The 20,298-nt window shown below is 42.9% G+C and overlaps 1 protein-coding gene across 4 annotated transcripts; it reads right to left on the reverse strand.

The window, feature by feature from the left end:
• Window positions 1-1,120: 1,120 nt before the first annotated feature.
• Window positions 1,121-20,252, reverse strand: LOC135401186 (RNA polymerase II-associated protein 1-like). Of its 4 annotated transcripts, none has more exons than XM_064633440.1 (34): window positions 20,119-20,252; window positions 19,753-19,907; window positions 18,948-19,013; window positions 18,504-18,538; window positions 18,307-18,387; window positions 18,133-18,241; window positions 17,571-17,708; window positions 17,009-17,098; window positions 16,750-16,854; window positions 16,411-16,532; window positions 16,136-16,237; window positions 15,488-15,589; window positions 14,086-14,253; window positions 12,756-12,881; window positions 12,563-12,697; window positions 12,387-12,456; window positions 12,042-12,148; window positions 11,011-11,066; window positions 10,737-10,838; window positions 10,062-10,220; window positions 9,890-10,001; window positions 9,761-9,829; window positions 8,074-8,183; window positions 6,439-6,631; window positions 6,150-6,293; window positions 5,199-5,326; window positions 4,915-5,115; window positions 4,698-4,823; window positions 3,568-3,716; window positions 2,996-3,125; window positions 2,768-2,933; window positions 2,545-2,629; window positions 1,898-2,031; window positions 1,121-1,834 (listed from the first exon to the last, which is right to left on the reverse strand). In XM_064633440.1, the coding sequence occupies exons 2-34, from the start codon at window positions 19,892-19,894 to the stop codon at window positions 1,802-1,804; spliced, it is 3,795 nt and encodes a 1,264-aa protein (XP_064489510.1). In that variant the 5' UTR covers window positions 19,895-19,907; window positions 20,119-20,252; the 3' UTR covers window positions 1,121-1,801. The 4 variants fall into 4 exon arrangements, with proteins under 4 accessions (XP_064489510.1, XP_064489511.1, XP_064489508.1 ...); XM_064633441.1 differs by having other exon boundaries at window positions 3,568-3,668; window positions 19,753-19,912; XM_064633438.1 differs by having other exon boundaries at window positions 19,753-19,912.
• Between the last annotated feature and the right edge of the window lie 46 nt (window positions 20,253-20,298).

A 20,298-nucleotide genomic window follows, 5' to 3' on the forward strand; every position in this document is an offset into this window, starting at 1 on the left:
GAGCCCGGCCGGCCCGGCGTCTAAGCAAATAGAGCCCGGCCCGGCACGGCCCGGTGACCCGGCGAGTAGATCCCGGCCTAGTATTTCCAGCCGCGACGTACGCGTTTCTGGCGATTATCAAACAAATTTATAAGTAAATTTATAAGGAGAGAAGACAAACATACAAGTGATGGCGGTTTAACACCGTAACCGCGCGAGACCAAATTAAATCCAGAACGCACGGGGCGTTATCGTTACACTGTCAAGATTTTGCGGAGATAGAGCATGCTGTCGACAAACTGCTTCTCCCAGTCCCTATCCCTCTCACCAAGCTTTGCCAAAGTGATTGTGAAATATGTGAGGAGTGAGGAGCAATGTAAAGTGGCTTGGAGAATGTCCTAGAGGGTAGAATCATATGCATAATGCAGTACCCTTTGCTTGTCTTTGCAAAATATGCACAGGAATGACGCAAGCGCATGATGATATGAACTAATGCATCTCCAATGTGTGGAATTAGCTGCGTGGCCCGGCCGGGCCTGACTCTCGGGAACATATTTGTCGGCCCGGGCCCGGCCCGGCCCGCGGTGGTGGCGTATTTTAACGGCCCGGGCCCGGCCCGGCCCGTGGTGCTGGCGTATTTTGTCGGCCCGGGCTCGGCCCGGCCCGGAGCACACAGCCAATAACAAGCCCAGCCCGGCCCGCGGGCCGGGTCGGGCCCGGGCCGGGCCGGGGGCCCGGGCCCGTGCAGTGCTCTACCATACACCTTGCATCTAGACATGCTGCAAAGACATAAGCTTCAAAACCTGCTCTTCAGCACTCTTGCGCATTCAGTGCACACTGTTCATAAAAGCATGGTCGGGATTCTCCGTTGCTAAGCTACTGAGGTAATGACATGGGGCACCTGGTTGAGTGCGACAAAGATTTGTTTGCACAGTGTCAGGCATTGACACAGTGCCAGAGAGAGATGTGGAAGGAGACTCTAGGAAAGCCGTTTCATAGCAGACTACAGGTAGCTGAAACTGTTTTTAGACAATCCAGTCATTGTGTCACTTTGCTCTGTGCCCCAAACAGCCTTCAGCGGGCTGGTGTCCAGGATGTAAACTCACACAAAGGCTGGCTAAAAAAAGGACACTAAACTGGCTACTTTTGTGCGTTCTTTTTTATGGTGATGTGCAGAGTTCTAGGCCATCACAACAATTTAGCAGGTGCAGTGACCAACAAACAGTCTAAAACCTTCATCAGGAAACCATCAAAACGAGCGAATCTTCACCCACATGATTCACTTGTTCACCATTTTAGTTCTCCACATTGCACTACAAAGGCATATTACAGTAGAACCTCTGTGTAGTGAACCTGCATGTAGTGAAGATATGGATATAGTGAAGTAATCCTGTGGTCCCAATGTGTTGAAACTCGAGTTTTTAATGGCTGATGCAGTAAAGATACTGATATAGTGAATTTTTTCAGCGGTCCGACCCACTTCACTATAAAGTGGTTCTACTGTACTATAACCTAGTACATACAAGAAATGCAGCCATGTACGATGCAATATGCCACAGTAATATTTTGTGCTACGGTATCTGGAAGCATGGAACGCCATTTCTGCATAAAGCACAACACACATTTGTTTTGGCTGTTGCATGATTCTAGTAGCTCTCTTTGTACAGTATGGAGTCTTACCCACTGCTGATAAGCATTCCAACACTTCTTACCATATTCTCGGAACAATTCACAACGGAACTTATTCTTTCAGCAAAGAAAACTCCCTATACAGTCATATTAACACAGGACACTGCCTACCAGGAGGACTTCAGGACTGGTATTATCTGTAGTCCAACACCTGCATGGCCCAATCCTGGAACAGATTAGATCAGGTGGAAGTGAGAACATGGACACTCTACAAAGTTGGCAATCTTGCCTTGTCTCTTTGTGTAGACAGCTGCTTCAATATGTCACACTTGAGTGTACTACTGTGCTGGCTATGGATGTAGCTGGAGACATGATGAACTGCGATACTGTGCAGCAGAGGAGTACGCTTGGGATCCACCTGACCTGAAGGGCCACGTAAAGCATCTATTGAATCTAGCCATATAGTAAAGAAAGTTAATACACTGGCATGCTGTTTTTTGGCCTATAAAAGAAAGCTCAGCAAAGAATTCCGTAGCATTCCATAGCAACAACATTGGGCATCTAATGGTACTACATGCAGGTAATTTTCTGCTACAATTATTATAATGCTGCTGGATCTATAGATAGTGAAATTATAAGCGCCAAAACCTATCGTTGGTTTAGAATGCTAGATACAAAACAGTGTTTCCAAAGCTTAAGGAAATGTTGCGTCTACCACACGTCAGTAGGCCTCTACACACTTCATTTGTCCCACCAGTAATGAGCTTCGTGTGCCTTTATTTCATTCGATTTTACTGGTGCAGTTCACAAGACGTGTGATAGGAACTCAATATACTGCATAAAACACCCTTGTATTAAAAACCTAGTTCAATAGGATAACAGAAGCTGCATCTGATAATTTATCAAGCAGCTAATATTTTGAAATATGTGACTAACCTGACCGTATGCATCTGAAATATATCGACAGCATGCTTTCATCACTCTCCGGGGGATCCAAGAAGTTTTTCACGGGAAGCAATAACTGCGAAAGAAATGTCTCTGTCATGTGGTTGTATTGCGAGGAAACCAAACACTCCGCAGTACATATCAACGTAGCACCGCCCATTAGGCAGATAAAGTATTCCCCATCATGATAATCATCAGAAGCGATAAAACCTACCTCGTGTAAATTCAGTGACGTGATGCGGACGGCTTCGAGGTTCTCAGCAAAGAAGAACTTCCGAAAGTAAGCGTCGTAGCGTGCCTGTACGGGTATCAGCACGAAGTTGCTGAAGAGTTTGTCACCGTACGACACTCCAGCGTAGTGTTCCACGAGCTCTGTGTAACTAAGATACAGCAACCGACGTGAGACAATACATACAGGTGCACTCATTCTTGCATAACTCACAAGTCAACAAAGCAAGGTAGGCCGGGCCAGTCCTTGTAGTTGAAGTCAAAGCTCACATGCCATGAGAGCAACAGGCGAAGGGTCGCCAAAAGGTGGCGTTGCACTCCTAGGTCTAGGAACAGGCCACTTCCTGAAAAGAAGTACAAGTGGATAAGCTCTGAAACAAATATTAGCAATATTTAGAGCCTGAAGTTTTCGGGAAATATTTTTTTCTAAATTCGGGGGGTAAAAATTGGGTAAATAAATGTGTGCACTAAATCCATGCGAATTCGGGTGAAAAAACTACCCGTATGCTAAATTTGGGGATAAATCGGGCTCAGTTACTCAAACTAATTGTAGTGGTTTGGTACAAATGGTGATGTAACTGCATTTGCTGCCAAACAAGTAAGTTAGTACATTCCAACAGACATCCCAGTGAGGGGAATTTGGCAGGTAAAAATCGGGTTTCACCCTAAAGGGTGAACCTTCAATTCGGGGTGCTATTTCGGGGAAGAATCAGGTAAAACCCTAAAACTTCAGGCTCTAGCAATATTGTGCACACAGGAAGCCTATTCAATAGTATACACAAATACCTGTAAGAAATGTAGATGCCAGGTGGCAGTAGTGGATGACAGAAGGCACAAGGCTGGTGACTGATTTTCGGTGTACGAACAGGAAGTGTGTCCAACAGAGGCTGTTTTGAACAGTAGATGTCTTGAAATCAGTATCAGCATCTGAAGGGCTGCACAGAACAAAGAAAAACAGGAGAGGTGTCACCCCAAGTAGCTGTATTATACAATACAAAAAATAAACCAAAGGAATAATTTAGACTCGAGATCAAAGTGTGCTCAAGATGAAAAGTTTAAATAATCCTCGATGCCCTGCCCAGTGTCAAACAGTAGCTCCAAAATAGCTAAGGACAAAATGGTGAATTGCATAAGAAGCATTCTTCAGTTTCTGATGTCTCAGGATCACAAAAAATCAGCACACACGAAGCATACTTCAATTGCCCTGCACAGCACTTCAGCAATGGCCAATTTAGAGGCGAAAACAGTCCCGAAAGCACATGCTAGGGGGGTTGTGGCACCACAAGTTGTGCTGGATAAATATAAATGATGGTTATTTGCATCGATATGAACCTGAACCCAAGTTTTACAACACGGTTCCATAAACATTGGCGTCTTTTCAATCAGTTCAACATTTCGAGTTCTCATGTTGCCAAACCAAGCAAAAGAATGCTTCCTAAAGACTTAGTAACCTATGGGTATCCATGCTAGTCTCACTTGCGATCCCGTAGAGGGAGAGGAAAGCTACCTCTCTTTTTTCCACAAAGTGGCGTAAATCGCAGATCCCACAGATGCCAACATCAAGATCGGTGCTTCTTTGGCCCAGGCCTGCAGACTGCAAATGATTTCTGATGGTTCTGATGGCCTTCACTCGCACACTGACTTTGTGCCCCGTGGACATCGGACACCTCTTTCACCTCACATTTTCGTATAAGCAAGTCGGAACAACACTAGTCCCGCAAACCTGTTTCCAGTACTTCATTTCCCGATACGGATAACTGAATTCGGGACAACTGAATAAAAAAACTATGGTAGCAAGTTCGTTCAAAGTAATGCAGAGCTGGTAATGAGGTTTCCTGTTATCTGTCGAGTTATGGATAAACGAGACATGACTGCGTAACAACCCCTTTCAGTTAGCTAATTCCGAATTGACTCACTTTGTCTTATGTTCTTGATAGAAGTGCTCGATAGGAAGGTACATCCAGTCTGAATGAAGAAGTGCCTGGCTTGCCACTCGGATGGAAAGACAATCGACAGAAAAGACAGCTTCTTCATTTCGCATCCTGTACGGCATTTCAGAAACATGCTTTTTGCAGGCTGCTTTAAAAAGGTATTTGTATATCAAAAGGAAATACTTGCTGTTTCAAAAATCACCTTGATGCTGATACTTGACTACCAAACTTTTGCCGCATTTCGTCAACGTATGTTTCTTTTATTCTTGGGAGGCTTTTCTGTGCAAGTGAGAGGAGTTCTGCCGGTGCTAAATTGAGAGCATCACCTGAGGCACTCTGCCAAACCGGACCACTTCTAAGGTCCATGCTCGCAAGAGCTGTATGCAGCTGCCCTTCACCATCGCTACATTAAAATCAAAGCATACGTTCTGTCAGCAAAGGAAGAACTAGAGCAGTTTTACTTTAGGCTTTACCATAACAACTCACCTCAGAAGATCAGGGTGAAAGACAACATTCTGAAGAAGCGAGATCAAATTATCTTCCTTTCCTGGTGTCAGTACACACAGTAAGGCCAAAGACACTTCATGATAAAGAGTGGTAAGGCCAGACGGTATCTGTCAGAAAGCAGCAGCGTGTCAACGGTTGCGTTGACTAATTAGCAACATTTGGAAGACTGTCGCTGTTGCAGAATAAAACGTTGGCGACCAGGGATCGGAACCGAAACCGCTAAAAACCCGTATTTTTCGCTGAACCGGAACCGAACCAAAGTAAATTTAGGCAGTTATCGGTTCACGAAACAGTTCGGACGTAATGTGCGTTGTGAGAGATCGGAACTACGATTTACACGGCGCATTCAGTCGCGTTGCCTAACAGATTTGAAACCGAAACTGAACAAAACAAAGCTGCAGCCCAAGTGCGCGAGGTATTTCCCACTCGCAGCTACTCGTTCATTCAGTTCTGTTAGTTTTGTGGTCGTCCTTTTGCTAGTTGTAGGCTTCCTTGTAGGAGACTTTTGTCATCCAGCAATGCCAAGTCTTCATTTTGGGCTGTGAAAATAACGGCCAGTCCCTGAGCAGGATATAACAGGGTGTGTATGAGGAGTGAATATAGGGAGTACAGTACCCTACCGTAACGTTGCACCTGAAATGCAGATATGGAACACGCAGTGTTGTTGTGAACCACTGCTGTGTCGGCAACAACAACAACAACAAAAGTATATTTGTGGTACTTGAGAATCGTAAGGATGTGCTTGCTTTTATCCCACGACAACCTGCTCAAAACTCACTTTCCTGAACTGGTTCGAACATATGCTTTGTGATGCTGCGGAGCTGAACCCGAACTGAACCGAACCAATATGCCTGAACCGAAACCCGAACCGGACCGAAAAAAATAACGCTTCCGATCCCTGTTGGCTGCAAGGTAATGCTTCCAACTAACCTCCAATGCTGAAATCCTCACAAGGCTACAGACAAAAGTTGCCTCAAGATTAGAAAACCAATGCAGGTAGTTTAATTTGGTTGACTGAAGAAAATCTTGCAAGTAAGCCTTCATGTTGGAATGGCAGAGCAGCAACTGACAAACCTTGTAAAGAAAACATTAAGTCAGTGTTGATCCCACAAAGCAGCTGAATAATAACCAAACAAACACGATGTTGAGCATGCCTAATATGTAGCAGATTAGATTTTTTACATAATGCTTCTCCAAGTGTAAACCCCTAGTCCCATACCTGTCCCATGCCACGGTGGAGTGAAACACATGTGACCATAAGGTGTGTCAGCGAGGTCAATAGGTGAAATGGAGATTCTTCACAAACCGCAGGTGTGGCTCCACCTGTCCACAAAACAGCCCCTAATGAGGGAAGGCTGGGAGAGTCACGTTCACTGCCCAGTTTGCGAGAGCACAGTAAGCTCGAGCTCTGCCTGAAAAAAAAAGAGCATGCCAAGTGCTCAGCTTACATATTGATACACACACTACGTATCAACAGGGTGACTGACGAACCACGTCATTTGGGGTTTATAAGAAAACGGTACAACGGAAAAAAATGCTGCCAACGGCTCCCGTGCGGCAATTAAGTTTGCCATCTTAAAAAAATACTTTTGTCGAATTTCAATTGCAATAAATTGAAATTTCTGAATTGAACTCTGAAATTTGCCTAGTCAACATAATGTTTTTTTTACAGAATCAGGAAGCCCGTGGCGAACTTAGTCGAATACACCGGAAACCGAAATCTCTAATGCTACAGCGAGTGCAAAAAAAATTGTGAAAATCGGCTTTTTCTGACATGCGTATTTCAACGGCGCACGAAATCGGCCGCAAAGATGCGATGAGAGGAGGACATGCCCCTGCCCAGATGATAGACAGAACACTGCAAAAAACAAGAGGAAAGGGAAAGGAACAGACATCGCAATAATACTCTGAGGTTACATGGATTCGCATCAGGGGTAGATTGAAAGGGGGGGGGGGATTTAATATCCATACGGCTGTGTACCCTATGTAAAAACCCTATCTCCTGGATGATGCTCTGCCGCAAAGCACGAAATTTCCTTAAGACCGCCCCCCCCCCATGAGAGACCCTTAAATCCGCCCCTGATTCCCACTGGTAGAGGGCAGGGGCATGTCCTCCTCTCATCGCATCTTTGTGGCCGATTTCGTGTGCCGTTGAAATACGCGTGTCAGAAAAAGCCATTCAAATTTCAATTTCAGCCAAATTCAGAAATTTCAATTTATTGCAATTGAAATTTGACAAAATTATTTTTTCAAGATGGCAAACTTAATTGCCGCATGGGAGCCGTTGACCGCATATTTTTCCGTTTTACCGCTTTCTTATAAACCCCAAATGACATGGTTCGTGAATCACCCTGTATATTCTACAGCTGGATTCAATTTCTAGGTGTTATGAACTTGCAGCTTTGCTACTGAACAACGTAGCATTTTTTCTAACCTGACACAACTGGAGGTGACAGGAGTACCCAACAGATACATAACAAGTTGTGCACAGTCAGAAAACATGTTCACATCTTTGAATAATGTCACCTGGCCCACATCACCACCAGCAATCAGGAAGGGCATTGCCCCTGGCGTTGAAACTCCCCGCTCATAATCCCAGAATAAAGTTTTGTTTGTTGTTGCCCCCTTGCTGGAGTACAAGGTATACGTATATGCTGACTGACTGGTTGATTGGTTGATTGATTGCAATACATATTTCTGCTTCCCCACTTGATGATGACCACATACAAACTTCCAGGCCAACAGACATATCACAATGACTCTGCATACATATTTCATGACCGATTCCACGATATTCTTTGGATGCCCGACAAATAGCCTGCACTGCGATAATTTCGCTCTTGTATTTACTTACCGAAGACGTTCTGTCAGTTTCTGAAACTTATGTGACTGAAGCAATGGGCACAGTCCCCTGTTGCAGACCGTTTCGATTTGTCCCAACAAAGGAACAGGATCCATATCTGTCTGCAAACGGCAAAGAACAAAACACAGCAGAGAATGTTTAGTCATCCTATTTGGAGACATGGTATAAGCAACTGCACCCACTGACTATAAGCGACAGCAATAGTAAGCAACTGAACGAAGCCGTGATACAGATAATCAACTACAGGGTGGACTAGCATGAGCATAGCCTCGTTTTATCCTTTACTGACACATTCTGGTGCTGACAAATCTCAAACACTACCAACAACGTTCGAATGTGCTGGGATTTCCATCGAATTACAACATTTGTCAACCAACACGTACTGAAAGTACAACCAAAAGAATCCTTTCTAGTTCCTATATTGTGCTACCACTTCTGTGCTACCAGATGTGCCAGATGTGCCAGGTGCACCACCAGATGTGCTACCACTTATGCTAACTTGGTTCAGGAAAGTTGCCACCCAGACCAAAACATATCTGGTCAGACGTTTTTTTTTTCCAATTCCGTGTTAGTGCCGCGAAGCAACTGTGGCTATGAGCGGCGTACGGACGTGGACAGGTGGAGAGGGGACAGAAGCAGCAAGACAGAAGAAGCAAGGGGGTGGAGGACACTGGTTAGTGTGCGTCCTGGGCCTACTTCAGAGGGAACTCCGCAGACGTTCGTCTAGAAAGTCTGCTGGCAGGCCCAGAGAAAACCTCAGATAGCCGGTGGTAGGATTCGAACCCTCCACCTCCCAGCATTCAGTACGACCTTGGCTACCACAAACGAGCGGATGCTTCTACGCACTCAACCATGCCGCAAGCAGAGTTTTCACCAATGTAAGAGGTGTTGCAGAAAGTAACATAAATGGCGCTCCAAGAATCTGTATCACAATGCTCCCTCCCAAAATGATCAAAAACTATCCTCAAGAATATTGATGAGTCAACAACAACAACTTTCACTCTCTCAGTCTCACGTCACTAAAGCAACTAATTTATGAATTTCATAAAAAGTAACTCTGACATGTATACTAATCCTTGTGAAAACATGAAGCTGCGAGTAACAGGAGAATGGTCTGCTGGCACATATTCTGAGGAATGCAAGCTGCAGATCAGTTTTACAATCATTTATGCCACGTATGCAGCAGAAATTATTGGTCAGGATACGCAAACCAAGGACAGTGGCAGCAAATACATGAAGCGTGTCTGAAGGCAAAGTTTTGGAAGGTCAAGCTTGGTCTAGAGAGTGACTACAACTGAATGAGGGCCAGTGAAGTACTGATTACATGCAGTGCAAAATTGCCCAAAATTTAACACAAGTCTGCCTGTTCAAATCAAAGAGCTAACGTATTTGCTGTTTAAATATATGTGGCCCCACCATATACAACAATAGTAAATGCAGAGTCATGTTCTACAGAACACCTAGGTTACAATAGAAAAGTACATGAACAACTGAACTTGCATTCCCACTGGTTGCTGAAATGAGCACACTGAATTACATGAGAAACATCTGTTGGACAAGCCCAAAGGGGTTCATTTTGTAGCACTTTGCCAAATAGCACACTAACATATGTGAGACACTGTGAGATATTGTGTAATTACCATAACATGCACATGTGGACCTCCAAAGCATACTGTACCTCTTCTGAATGCCTCTTATAGTAGTCTGCAAGGAAGTCCATAGCAGATCCTAGCAGTGCAAGCCCTGCCTGTGGAGATGAATAGCCATTAGGCACCAACGGAGAAATTCAGCTAAGACAAGCCCATACCCAATTTGTCTCATCGTGGGATATCTCTGAAACCCAATGGAAGAAGCATGTCTCCACCACACCTGTTAACCCCTTCACTTGATTCCAGGTAGCTACTTCGCACTCCAGTGGTCTGTTAGGAAATCAGCACAATGTAATGTACATGCAAAAGGAAACTTCTGCCAAACCTTACCTACTAGATGAGAGGGCAGCAAAATGCACAATGCTTCGCAGACAGCTGAGCAGACATGCACCGTATTCGTAATCAAAGGTATGCTTTGCAACACCTGTGCCGATCACACTCAGTGTGCAGCAGTACTGAAGTTGCCTCATTATGACTGGAAACATGCTCCTAAACAACAGAATACAGATGGTTGTAATGGTCCTAACTGGCACTGGAACTACCAATATTCTCACATACAAAGTGTTCTTTTCAAATCCTCGTACATAAATAAGACAGATGCCTATGGGATCTATGCAGCTCCTACCTCTGTGCTATAACACTGATTATTACTGTAATTAGCTTTTCTTTGTGGATGCTGTTGTTCACCTTGCTGTTGAAACCATAGAAAATCAATGCAACTGAAATTGAGACTTAATAACTTTGAATTATACAGAAAATCAAACTAACAGGGATTCATTAGTGCAACAATAACGGACCCTCAAAACAGTGCTTCAACTGAACACAATTCAAACTCACGGGGCTTCACCATACTGGTTACATTGTAAACAATGATCATACTAACCAAGCCTTGGGGTACTCAGAAACTAATGTTAGCACTCATAGATTTATCATGTACAGCTACAGCTGGTGGCATCTAGTGAAAAGATTAAAAGGTAAACGTACTACAGACTTCCAGATACTTACGTGAATATCTGTGTGCCGAGACCGTAAGACAGGAAGACCTTCCACGTCCGCAAGCTTTCGATAGCAAGATGAAGGCAATCTTCCAAAGGGATTTTACCATCACTGTTTCAAAAAACCAATGAGCAAAGTGAGGTCATCATTACTACTCCTACAGACATCAGTACAGAAATAATTCTCAGGGGAAGCGTCGTGGTTGGCTGTCCCCTGCATTTAACAAACTGTGGCATTTCCTCTGAGGCAACTCGTAACTGCAATACATGCACGATCTTATTACCTTGTGTCAATTGCTATATACTGCTGCAATGATTCTAGAAGTGGGTAGTCTTGGATCTACACAGAAAGATGTAGACTGTGAAAATCTGTGATGTGATGTGATGTGATAGAGAAAAAAATGGGGATGTGAGTTTCGACGAAGTCGAACTTGCTACCCCAGTACGCTTACACACAGAAAGTACAAACAGCTGATCAGATGATGAGAAAACAAACAGATGATGAACAGAGAAAATGGTGAAACATGAACAGTGAAAATTGACTTAAATAAATTTTGGCTATTGTTCAAGTAAATATGCTGAAACTAAACTTTACATATTTCTATATTAAGGAGCTCCCAGAAAGAGCTAAAAAATCATCAACCATCTTCTCACGTAGCTGGTTAGGTTAGTCATACCTTAAAGGAACAATGAAATTACACTTAGTAGTATTGTTTGGAACCCTGCTCCATTCATCAAGCAGCCTATCAGAAGCATGCAAATTAATTTTGCTGAACAGTGTTTCATCGTAGTGCAATCTACTTTACGGTACAGTGCTACATGACACATATTCTACACATCACTAGACTGACTTCAACATCACTCATTCAATGACGAGCTATCTGAAGGAGTTAAGGGGCTTCTAGAGGGTGTCCAGATCAGAGATGTCTCTCAAGCCGGCTATGATCGTTGTTCCTGCACAGGAGCACACGTTATTTCTTCAGCACTCTGCCGTAGCCAAAAACAAAAAATTTATGGAGGGTGGTTTCACTGCTCCTTTAAAGACATAATATGATACAATAGTTTATTCGTGTACAAGAACAGCTGCAAGGGCCTGTTGACTCTGGAGCTGAAGATGGAGAGGGTGGGAGATTACTGTACATAATAAGTTTTATTTTGAACTGTTCTAAATAAAAAGATCTGACATTCACAGACTACGCTGCTTTAACACACACAGCGTGGCACATACATTTTGACATAGACTACAGAAAGAAAATTTGAGAACTGCCATTACCGAATTTGTCTGTCACTACATTATATCATGAACTACACATACCATCCTTGCTGCCAAATGCCTTCCTGCAGAAGCTACAATACGGACAAGCTTTAGGGCGATCCACAAGGGCATCCCATGTGCCTTAGCCATCTTTCCCTGGGCAAACACTGAAGACAAGACAATAGATAGAATTCACTGGAATGTCCTGCCCAGGCATATTGTCTCTGGTTGTCTTCATTCATATCGTTATGTAATGAACTGTGTCATGCACAATGAAGGTGTGCTTTATCTCTTGTACGCTGACAGTGTACTATTTCCCTCCCCCTTTATGCAAAACCCTCCTAAAGGCAAATATATTAAATAAAATATAAGATATACCATACAATGAACATAATACGAACTCACTTGCACAGCCCCAACGTGGTGGAAGAAATTCCTCAAATATTGTGCTCATCAACCGAGGGCATTCATACACCTGCACAAGATGGACTTAGTGAGGTCAGCATGCAACAATGCAACAGTATCCGGAATTCTGACTACGCTACCTCTGAAAGTAGTCACTGCAGCAAACTATTGTATACCTTCGTAGCAGCCTCTAGAGAGTGCCGAGCAATACGAATTTGGACCTCAAGGGCAGCGACAACAGCAGCAGCATCAGGACGAAGCACTTCTAGCACATAGCGTAGCCTCAGAAGAACATCCATCCTTAGCAGTCCCTGCAGTCAGGTTATTATGACTACACTCACGAAACTACTATATCTGCGTGGAACAAACCTGTACGGCATCCATCTTCGCTAAGTCATCGTCAGGAATTTCTTTCAATGGAGCTGCAATTTCTCCTGGCTGTATAAATGGAGCCACATGACCTCCGTGCCACACAAAACTTCGATCGAGACAAACCTGCATGTTGAGAGCATGTTCAGACCTAGTTTGTGAGCGTTTATTTATTTATTTATTTTTTGCCAGATAACTCCCATCTAATATAGTACACCATTAATATGCAAGGAATCTAAATTCAGAAATCTATGCCTCTTTATACATAGGGCCTGACTTTTTCGGGTTTTATTTTTGGCCAAATTCGGGGGGTAATTATCGGGTGATATTTTTTATTTGAAAATTCGGGTGTATTCGGGTTAAATCCCGTTACGGCATATTCTGTCGTCTGGAATTCGGGTGTATTCGGGTGATCTTTTTTTTTAAATAAAAATTTGTCTTAACATGGAACTAATGTTTAGCAATGTTATCAAACTTTATTTTAATGCACGCTTATGAGTGTGCCACGTGACCTGGATGTTTTCGGGTAGATTCGGGTTAAACCCGAATTTTACAGATTTTGTTCGGGGGGTAAATATCGGGCGGATACGGGTTTAACCCTAAAAAGTCAGGCCCTATTTATACAATGCACCACCCTTAATGGGTGAGCATTTTGAGAACTTGTTATGAAATCAAAGCACATCATGGAAGCTTTTACATTTTGCTCACATATATGTGCAAATCAGAGCAACATTTTGAACGACTGATGCCTTCTAAACTTGTGTCTCATGGGTGGAATATGCCGTAGATGTACACTAACCTCACAATTTAAATAAATTATATACGTACTGTACAAGACATATGACATGACGGGCTCCCAGAATCTGATGTGATACCAACTGTCCTGCATTTCTCTTTTCTTCACCCCGTTCTCAAGTGTGCACCATTCCGCAAACATCCCAGTAAGGTCAACGTTTACATAAGTGCCTTTCATTACAACTGCATGCGTAGAGCTTAGTGCCTTGGGGTTAAACCTGGTTAAAACCTGTTTTTACCACCCAATTTGCACCTCCATCACTTTGGGTACATAACCCGAAAAAAAAAACCCTGAGAACCAAACATGCCAAAGCTTAGTCTCAGTGACTTGTACAGGCAGGTGTGAAGACTAAACGTGAATACTAAGCATCAGCGCCACCCCTCGCCATCTCTGGTGTTGTCCTTCCCATTCTTTTACGTTTTCCACCTGTAAACTGCTCTCTCACACGATACATATAACCAGATTTTAGCCTGTTTTACAGCTTCAGATGAATAAAATTGATTTATAAGTAGACAATGCCTGCCTAAGGATTACCTCGTCTGGAGACGACACAAGAAATGCTCGAAGAGCGCGGACTGCAGCTGACACTGTTGTTTCAGATTTATCATCGAGGGAGCTACGTAACAATGGCAGTGCACCACCGTCCACCAGTTGAGGTAAGAGAGGCTGTGTCAGACACTCGTCGTAGATTCCCAACCAGTGCTGGAAAAAAAGAAAACGATAAAGAAGCACTATCGAATTTGCAACTCAAAAAGACATAAATTAGGCGTGAAATTCCAGGCAAGGTAATATGTTAATGTTAATAACCCATAGAAGTTTGAAGTATGTAAAAAAAACAATATGCTTTTGAATAGCTTCTTTATAGCATAATTCACTACATGAACCATTTTTATTTTTGAATCACAGTCACAAGTACACCTTGGAAGGCATTACTGCTAACCATTGATAACTGCGAGTCAGAGAGGGCATCAGCATACTACGTCCCTTGCATTTCTTCAAAGCTGCACAAGTACATGTACTGTGAACTACATTGCTCAGTACTATCTGACCTGCAGAAATAATTAATACATTTGACCCCTGGATAATGCTAATCAGTTCTAAGTTCCTATTTTTTAAATTAAAAAGTAGACTAATACATCAAAGCACCATGTTCAGCACACCAATCTGAAGTATCCTGAAACGGATGGAAAGACAATACTGTGCTGAAATAACAATAAACTACAAATGCATGTGAATGTGACAGGAGAGTGCATTTTTAAGACAGAAACTCTTGTATTTTCTCCAAACGGTACTGATTAGTCAAACACTGACATAGCTAGCGCTGTGAGCTGAAGTGTTTTCAAATAGGCTACACAGTGTAAACAGCTGCAAATGGTGCAAGTTCCTGCATTTGACTCAGCTGGGGTGCGGCTTTGCAATACACCGTAGGGGGGCAGCACGAGGTCACAAAAATGCTGCACCTTCTCCAACATCTGCGTAAAGATTCCTGCACAGCGGAGCAGGCCATGTAGCTGTGGGATATGGCACCTGTCTGCAGTGTTTTATGTGATTCTTTGACCCAATGATGGAAATGATGGAAATGTGCAAAGTTGTGCAATTTCTGCTGCTGTGGCAGTTGTACACTAACATGACCGGCATAACGCCATTGTAACAGTCACAACAGAATACAAACCAATTAATGTCTCTGTAGTACAATACGCCTCAGATTCAGCAAAATCCATGGCTCTGCCCAACTGTGTATTGTCCACTTATGTCAAAAGGGCAAATAGAAAAAACAGAGCCAAGATAGCTTTTTGGTTTTGCAATACTAAGTTCATCTTTATAGTCACATGAAGCAAAACAGCCAACATGGCATTTGCTCACATATTTTATATTAGCGCTGCACTGAATAGACAGTGCCCAAAACTGACCACCAAGCACAACACAAAAGTTGTACCTTTTGCAGCATCTTTTCCAACGTTTGAAGGGCAACTATACGTTGGGACTGGACAGAACTTCTGAGAAAGGTGAACAGTTCTACAACTGTATATCCTGCATGCTGCAACAGAAAATGATAGATCAATTTTTCTGTAGATTGTTTATAAAGTTTGCCATCTGTGGTGGCGAAAAGGTATGCTATAAGCAGCACTGCATTTTACGTGGAAGTGCAAAAGAACTGCAATATTCATATTAGATATGAGGAATACATGCTATCCTCAGTAGTCCTATTGCCAATATCAGCTAAAGGAACATTTACTGAAAGAGCAATGTGGTATTGCGTCAACCTTCTGGGGAGGTAAACAGGTTTATACTGTGCTTAACCCAAACGCACGGGGCTCTGAATCGTATTATAACCACTATTGACTGAGTACCACAATGTAAGAAGCAGTCCTGCAGTTAATTAATTTCCGTACCAAAGGCCCAATTATGGCCCAACAGTCGCAAATGACAACTTGTAATAACTGGTTTCATGTTATATCCAGTTATGTTAAGTGATGTATACAGAAACAAACAATAGTAAAATGTACCAGAGCTGTGAACACAATAGTAGGTATGATGGAAGACACAGGGTGCAATTGTTCAAGACAAGACCAAATGTATTCACCTCAGGTTGTTGTCCATGGTGGTGAAGCCCTCTCTGTGTTGGGATGTCTGCATCAGGAGGTACCAAGTTTCCTTCAAAATCGAAGCGCCCAAGGTGTGGTATCTACGCAACATTATAAGACATTGACAGTTCAATATGTCAGAGTATTTACCCCATTGTAGCAACAACACACACACAAAAAAAAGAGAGCTAAACTACCTAGACAGCCAACTGAACTGAACTGAACTGGAACCAAGAAAAAACTGAACTAAGCAGCCAACGACACATCGCAGTACCTTGGTATCTGGCGGCCGAGGCTGTGGCAGGAGTGTCATCCAAGCAAGTTTATCTTTCTCCACAACATCCATGTGCACCCACTGGCGAGCTTCTAATGGATCGATAGGTAACTCTGCATCATCTAATGGAAGACGCGATGTCGCTGAGTTTGACAAAGATATACTCTTGTATGATACAGATTGGGATAATGTGACAAGTGTTTAGGTGTGAATCATAGTTGAGAGAACAACGCCACAATACTGGATACAAGTAACGCGTTGTACCTTTATTGTGGCCTTCATGGAGCATCATTAAAGTCAAGGCGTTGTGCAAATGAGGACAATAAAGTTAGTGCTTACTAAGTTCTAGGGGTGCAGTTGGGGCTTCTTCGATGCATTCAGGGACTGCGGTGTATGCAGCAGTGCTCTTGCTCTCTTCAGTGCCTGCTTGAGCCTCATAGCCCTCTAGAAACAAAAATCCAAAGCGAAGCATGTGTGTGTAGCAGAGACTCACTCATATCGCAAAAGTAACAGATGTTCAGGATATCATCTAAATATATGCACACTTTCAGCATCAATACACTTGTGGTGCTTCTAACTTTAGATGGGAATTGTGTACCTGATCCTGTTTCATCCTTGTTGCCACTACCTGGCACACCTTGTTCCGCAGCTTTTTGTCGGGATCTCAAGAAGGACACCAATGCGGGATCTGTGAGAGTGTAAGTACGATTAATAAGAGTGCAAGTACAATTAATAAGGGTGTAAGCATGACACAGAACATAAACAAAGCAGATATAGTAAATAGTGTCTACATATACGAATATACAAATACGTCTACATCAAAAGGGTGCCCAGTATTACCATATTCTTGTTCTCTCTTTTACCACACATGTAATGAAACTGCAGATGCCACGCTTGTTTATGTTCAACATTGGCATTGAGAGCACTGACATGGTCGGTACTGCTACACAAAACAAGTACTGTTTCCTTGGTCTACAGCACCCCATTAGTGCTATGCACAGTCATCTACCTGCTTTTTGAATTGCTAAAAGTGACACTTGCTCATTTTAGAGGAAGGATCTCCCCCAATTTTCCCCGCGTATCTACCCTCCACAAGAGTAGTGTCTTTCGTTACAGATGGAAATGAACAATAGACAACCAAGGAAGGAAAGATGCCTCACCTAACTGCTGCAGCAACTGTTTCTGAGCCTCCATTTTTTCTTCGTGTGACATCGACTCCAGCCTGGTCTGGTTCTCCTCCTGAAGCCTCTTGTATTCGTCGTCACGAAGATCTCCCTTTCTTGTCCCCACATGCCCCACTGTACAGCCATGTTGCAGGATTACAGAGCATCAATACACATGCACATAAGTCAGTAGACGTTTGGATATCAACTTGAGTTTATTGTCTACATACAACTTACACTAAAATGTTTTTACCACTTTAAATTTTTAGTTTTAAATGTTTTATCTTCTCTGTACACACAGCACCTCCACACATGTGTATTACACAGAAAATGTAATATTATCCAAAGTCCATAATGTAAAAAGCACAACTAGAACACAACTTATTATCCAACGCAACAGTATTTTACCTATTATGGACTATAGTACTATGATATTCTAGAATTTTGGCATGACAAACATACTTTTGGAGTTTATGGCATGATGGCACAACTAACACAGGCATGAGGACACACAGCAACTGTGTCTAGCAACTGGCTTTTCTTCTACATGTTTACATACTTTTGGATGTTTCCCCACTTTTGAATGTTGACATGGAGCACTTCTCCACCTCTTTTCTGCTCTCCATTTGCATAGCAAAGATGCTCTTTGATGACTTGGATGGAAGGTTCTACAAAACATGTGCAGTTGTAATACCTTCATGCTCAAATGCACCCTTTTGCACACATGGCTTACATGAACGTTGCGTCGCTGAGCCTTGGGAAAAGGAACATCTGTGACAGTGGGAAACTGTGGCGCTGCACAAACATCATGTTCCTACCAAGGAAAAATGTGCAAAATATAACAACATAAGCAACTATTCTTTTAACTGAGTCATTTGAATTCAAAATATAACAAATATGACATTCTGCGGGCAGTAAGGGAGTACATACCACAATATCACCAAGTAAGAAAGCTGGAAAAGTTTCTGAAAAACAACAGAATGTTAATTTTCTGCTGTCACACAAGCAGGGGCAAATTCCCCAGAAAATAACTGGGGAACAACAAAGGAGGAAAATGATAGCCCTCAAATGTTTGACACATGTATGACGAGGAGAAAATTGGCGCAGATGCATACTGTAACACGCCACTGAGGGTTTCTTTTGCAGACATTACACTAGAACACCACATGTTCCTCTTCTGCAGCGAGATGGCAATATACATGACATATCTTTAGAGGTTCATCATAGAATCTCTTGAATCCTGGACATATGTTTAAGGTAGCCCATTATACAATGTTGAAACATGAAAACTAGGCAGAGAAAAGCCTATCAGTGGATCATCTGCACTAGAATCACATCCGAAATATATATTCATGAGGCTTTCAGGCAGCTTACCCTCAAATACTACTTTGTCATGGGTGGTGCTTTCCAATTTCATCTTGGTCTTCTTCTTTAGTCGAGCTGCAACAATTAACATTTATAGGTTTCAGGCACATGTGCAAGCAATGGAACAGCGAAAGAACGCAACACGTAGGTCATCTGTCAAGCCCATCGAAGGTGACATGCACAACACAGCTAAGTATGTACATATATTTAGCCAGCAATCAATATGTATCATACAAGTAGTAAGTCGACATTACGCGGGGGCATATAACCTCTCCCAAGGATGACTAGACAAGCTTTGCTGTGCCAAGTTTTTGGCACTGTCTACTCTTGACCATAGTTTAGATTATTACAGTTCAGGATTTCCCTACCTGCTATGTGACATTATTCTATTTTTGCCAACATTCTGTCAAATGTTTCCACTGTTCACAGTAACCATAATGAGGCATCTAAGCTGTAAGCATGAGATTGTTGTGCTGCTTACTGCTTTACACTTGAACACAACGTGCAACAATGTATGTAAGAAGCTGGTGTGTGTATGTAACATGTACGTAACGAGCTTGTGTTTTCTCTTGAAAGCAATGTTGGTGTTTTGACAAAAGCAGCAAGTAGCGTGCTTTACTCATTTTAAGTTGCTGCGACAACGATGCCTCAAGAGTAATCGCTGGCCATTGTGTAGCACTTGTATGCGAGGCAGTTTGACATGGTGCCTTCCTATTCAAACACACAAGACGTGATGGGTCACACGGGATATGGGAGCGTAACGTATCAGGTGCAATTTTCCCTCAATTTTTCGCATTTTGCTTTTTTGTATTACCTGGTGATGCGGTACGCTCTTCTTTAGGACGTTGAACCCTGTACACAGCTGCTGATGGTTTCTCTTTGCTTTGCAGGAAAGCCTCTTGCATTCGGAGAAGCTCCTCATCAGTTTCTCCACGGCGTGGACGTTTCAAATCCATGCTTGTCTAGAAGCTACTCTGAGCACAAAAGACGCGGGAACTTTGTACGTAAGTGGTTTAAAGTGGAAAAGGTTTCATAAACCACTTGGGATTGCAGGCCATTTCCACCAGGGTGTCCACAAGGACAACCTTCTATGTACAACAAGACGCACACGATACCAGTCATTTTCCTTACTTTCATATATCCTCAGAGCCTTCAACGCGCGTTTGAAAGTGCAGCTCACCTAAAGCTCGGTGTCGACTCAACTTGCTTCGCCCCACTTGCTTGCAAAAACTACTGCAACGGATGTTATAACGTTATTGGCTCCCCACAGAGGATAAGTTCCTGAAGTCAACGAAATGTTTAGGTATGGGTGATGTTTACCGTTTAGCGCGCTCAGCTGGCTTGTCTTGGATTTCGTTGG

Source organism: Ornithodoros turicata, chromosome 7 (assembly GCF_037126465.1).
Source record: "Ornithodoros turicata isolate Travis chromosome 7, ASM3712646v1, whole genome shotgun sequence".
NCBI lineage: Eukaryota > Metazoa > Arthropoda > Arachnida > Ixodida > Argasidae > Ornithodoros > Ornithodoros turicata.

Bases quoted from the DNA above. Each gene is read 5' to 3' on its own strand.
- LOC135401186 (XM_064633440.1), bottom strand. From the start codon at position 19,894: ATGGATTTGAAACGTCCACGCCGTGGAGAAACTGATGAGGAGCTTCTC. The intron at 16,238-16,410 runs GTACTGCGATGT...AATGTTGCGTAG, and splicing joins CTCGGCCGCCAGATACCAAG to ATACCACACCTTGGGCGCTT. The intron at 11,067-12,041 runs GTATGTGTAGTT...CTTTCTGTGTAG, and splicing joins GGCATTTGGCAGCAAGGATG to ATCCAAGACTACCCACTTCT.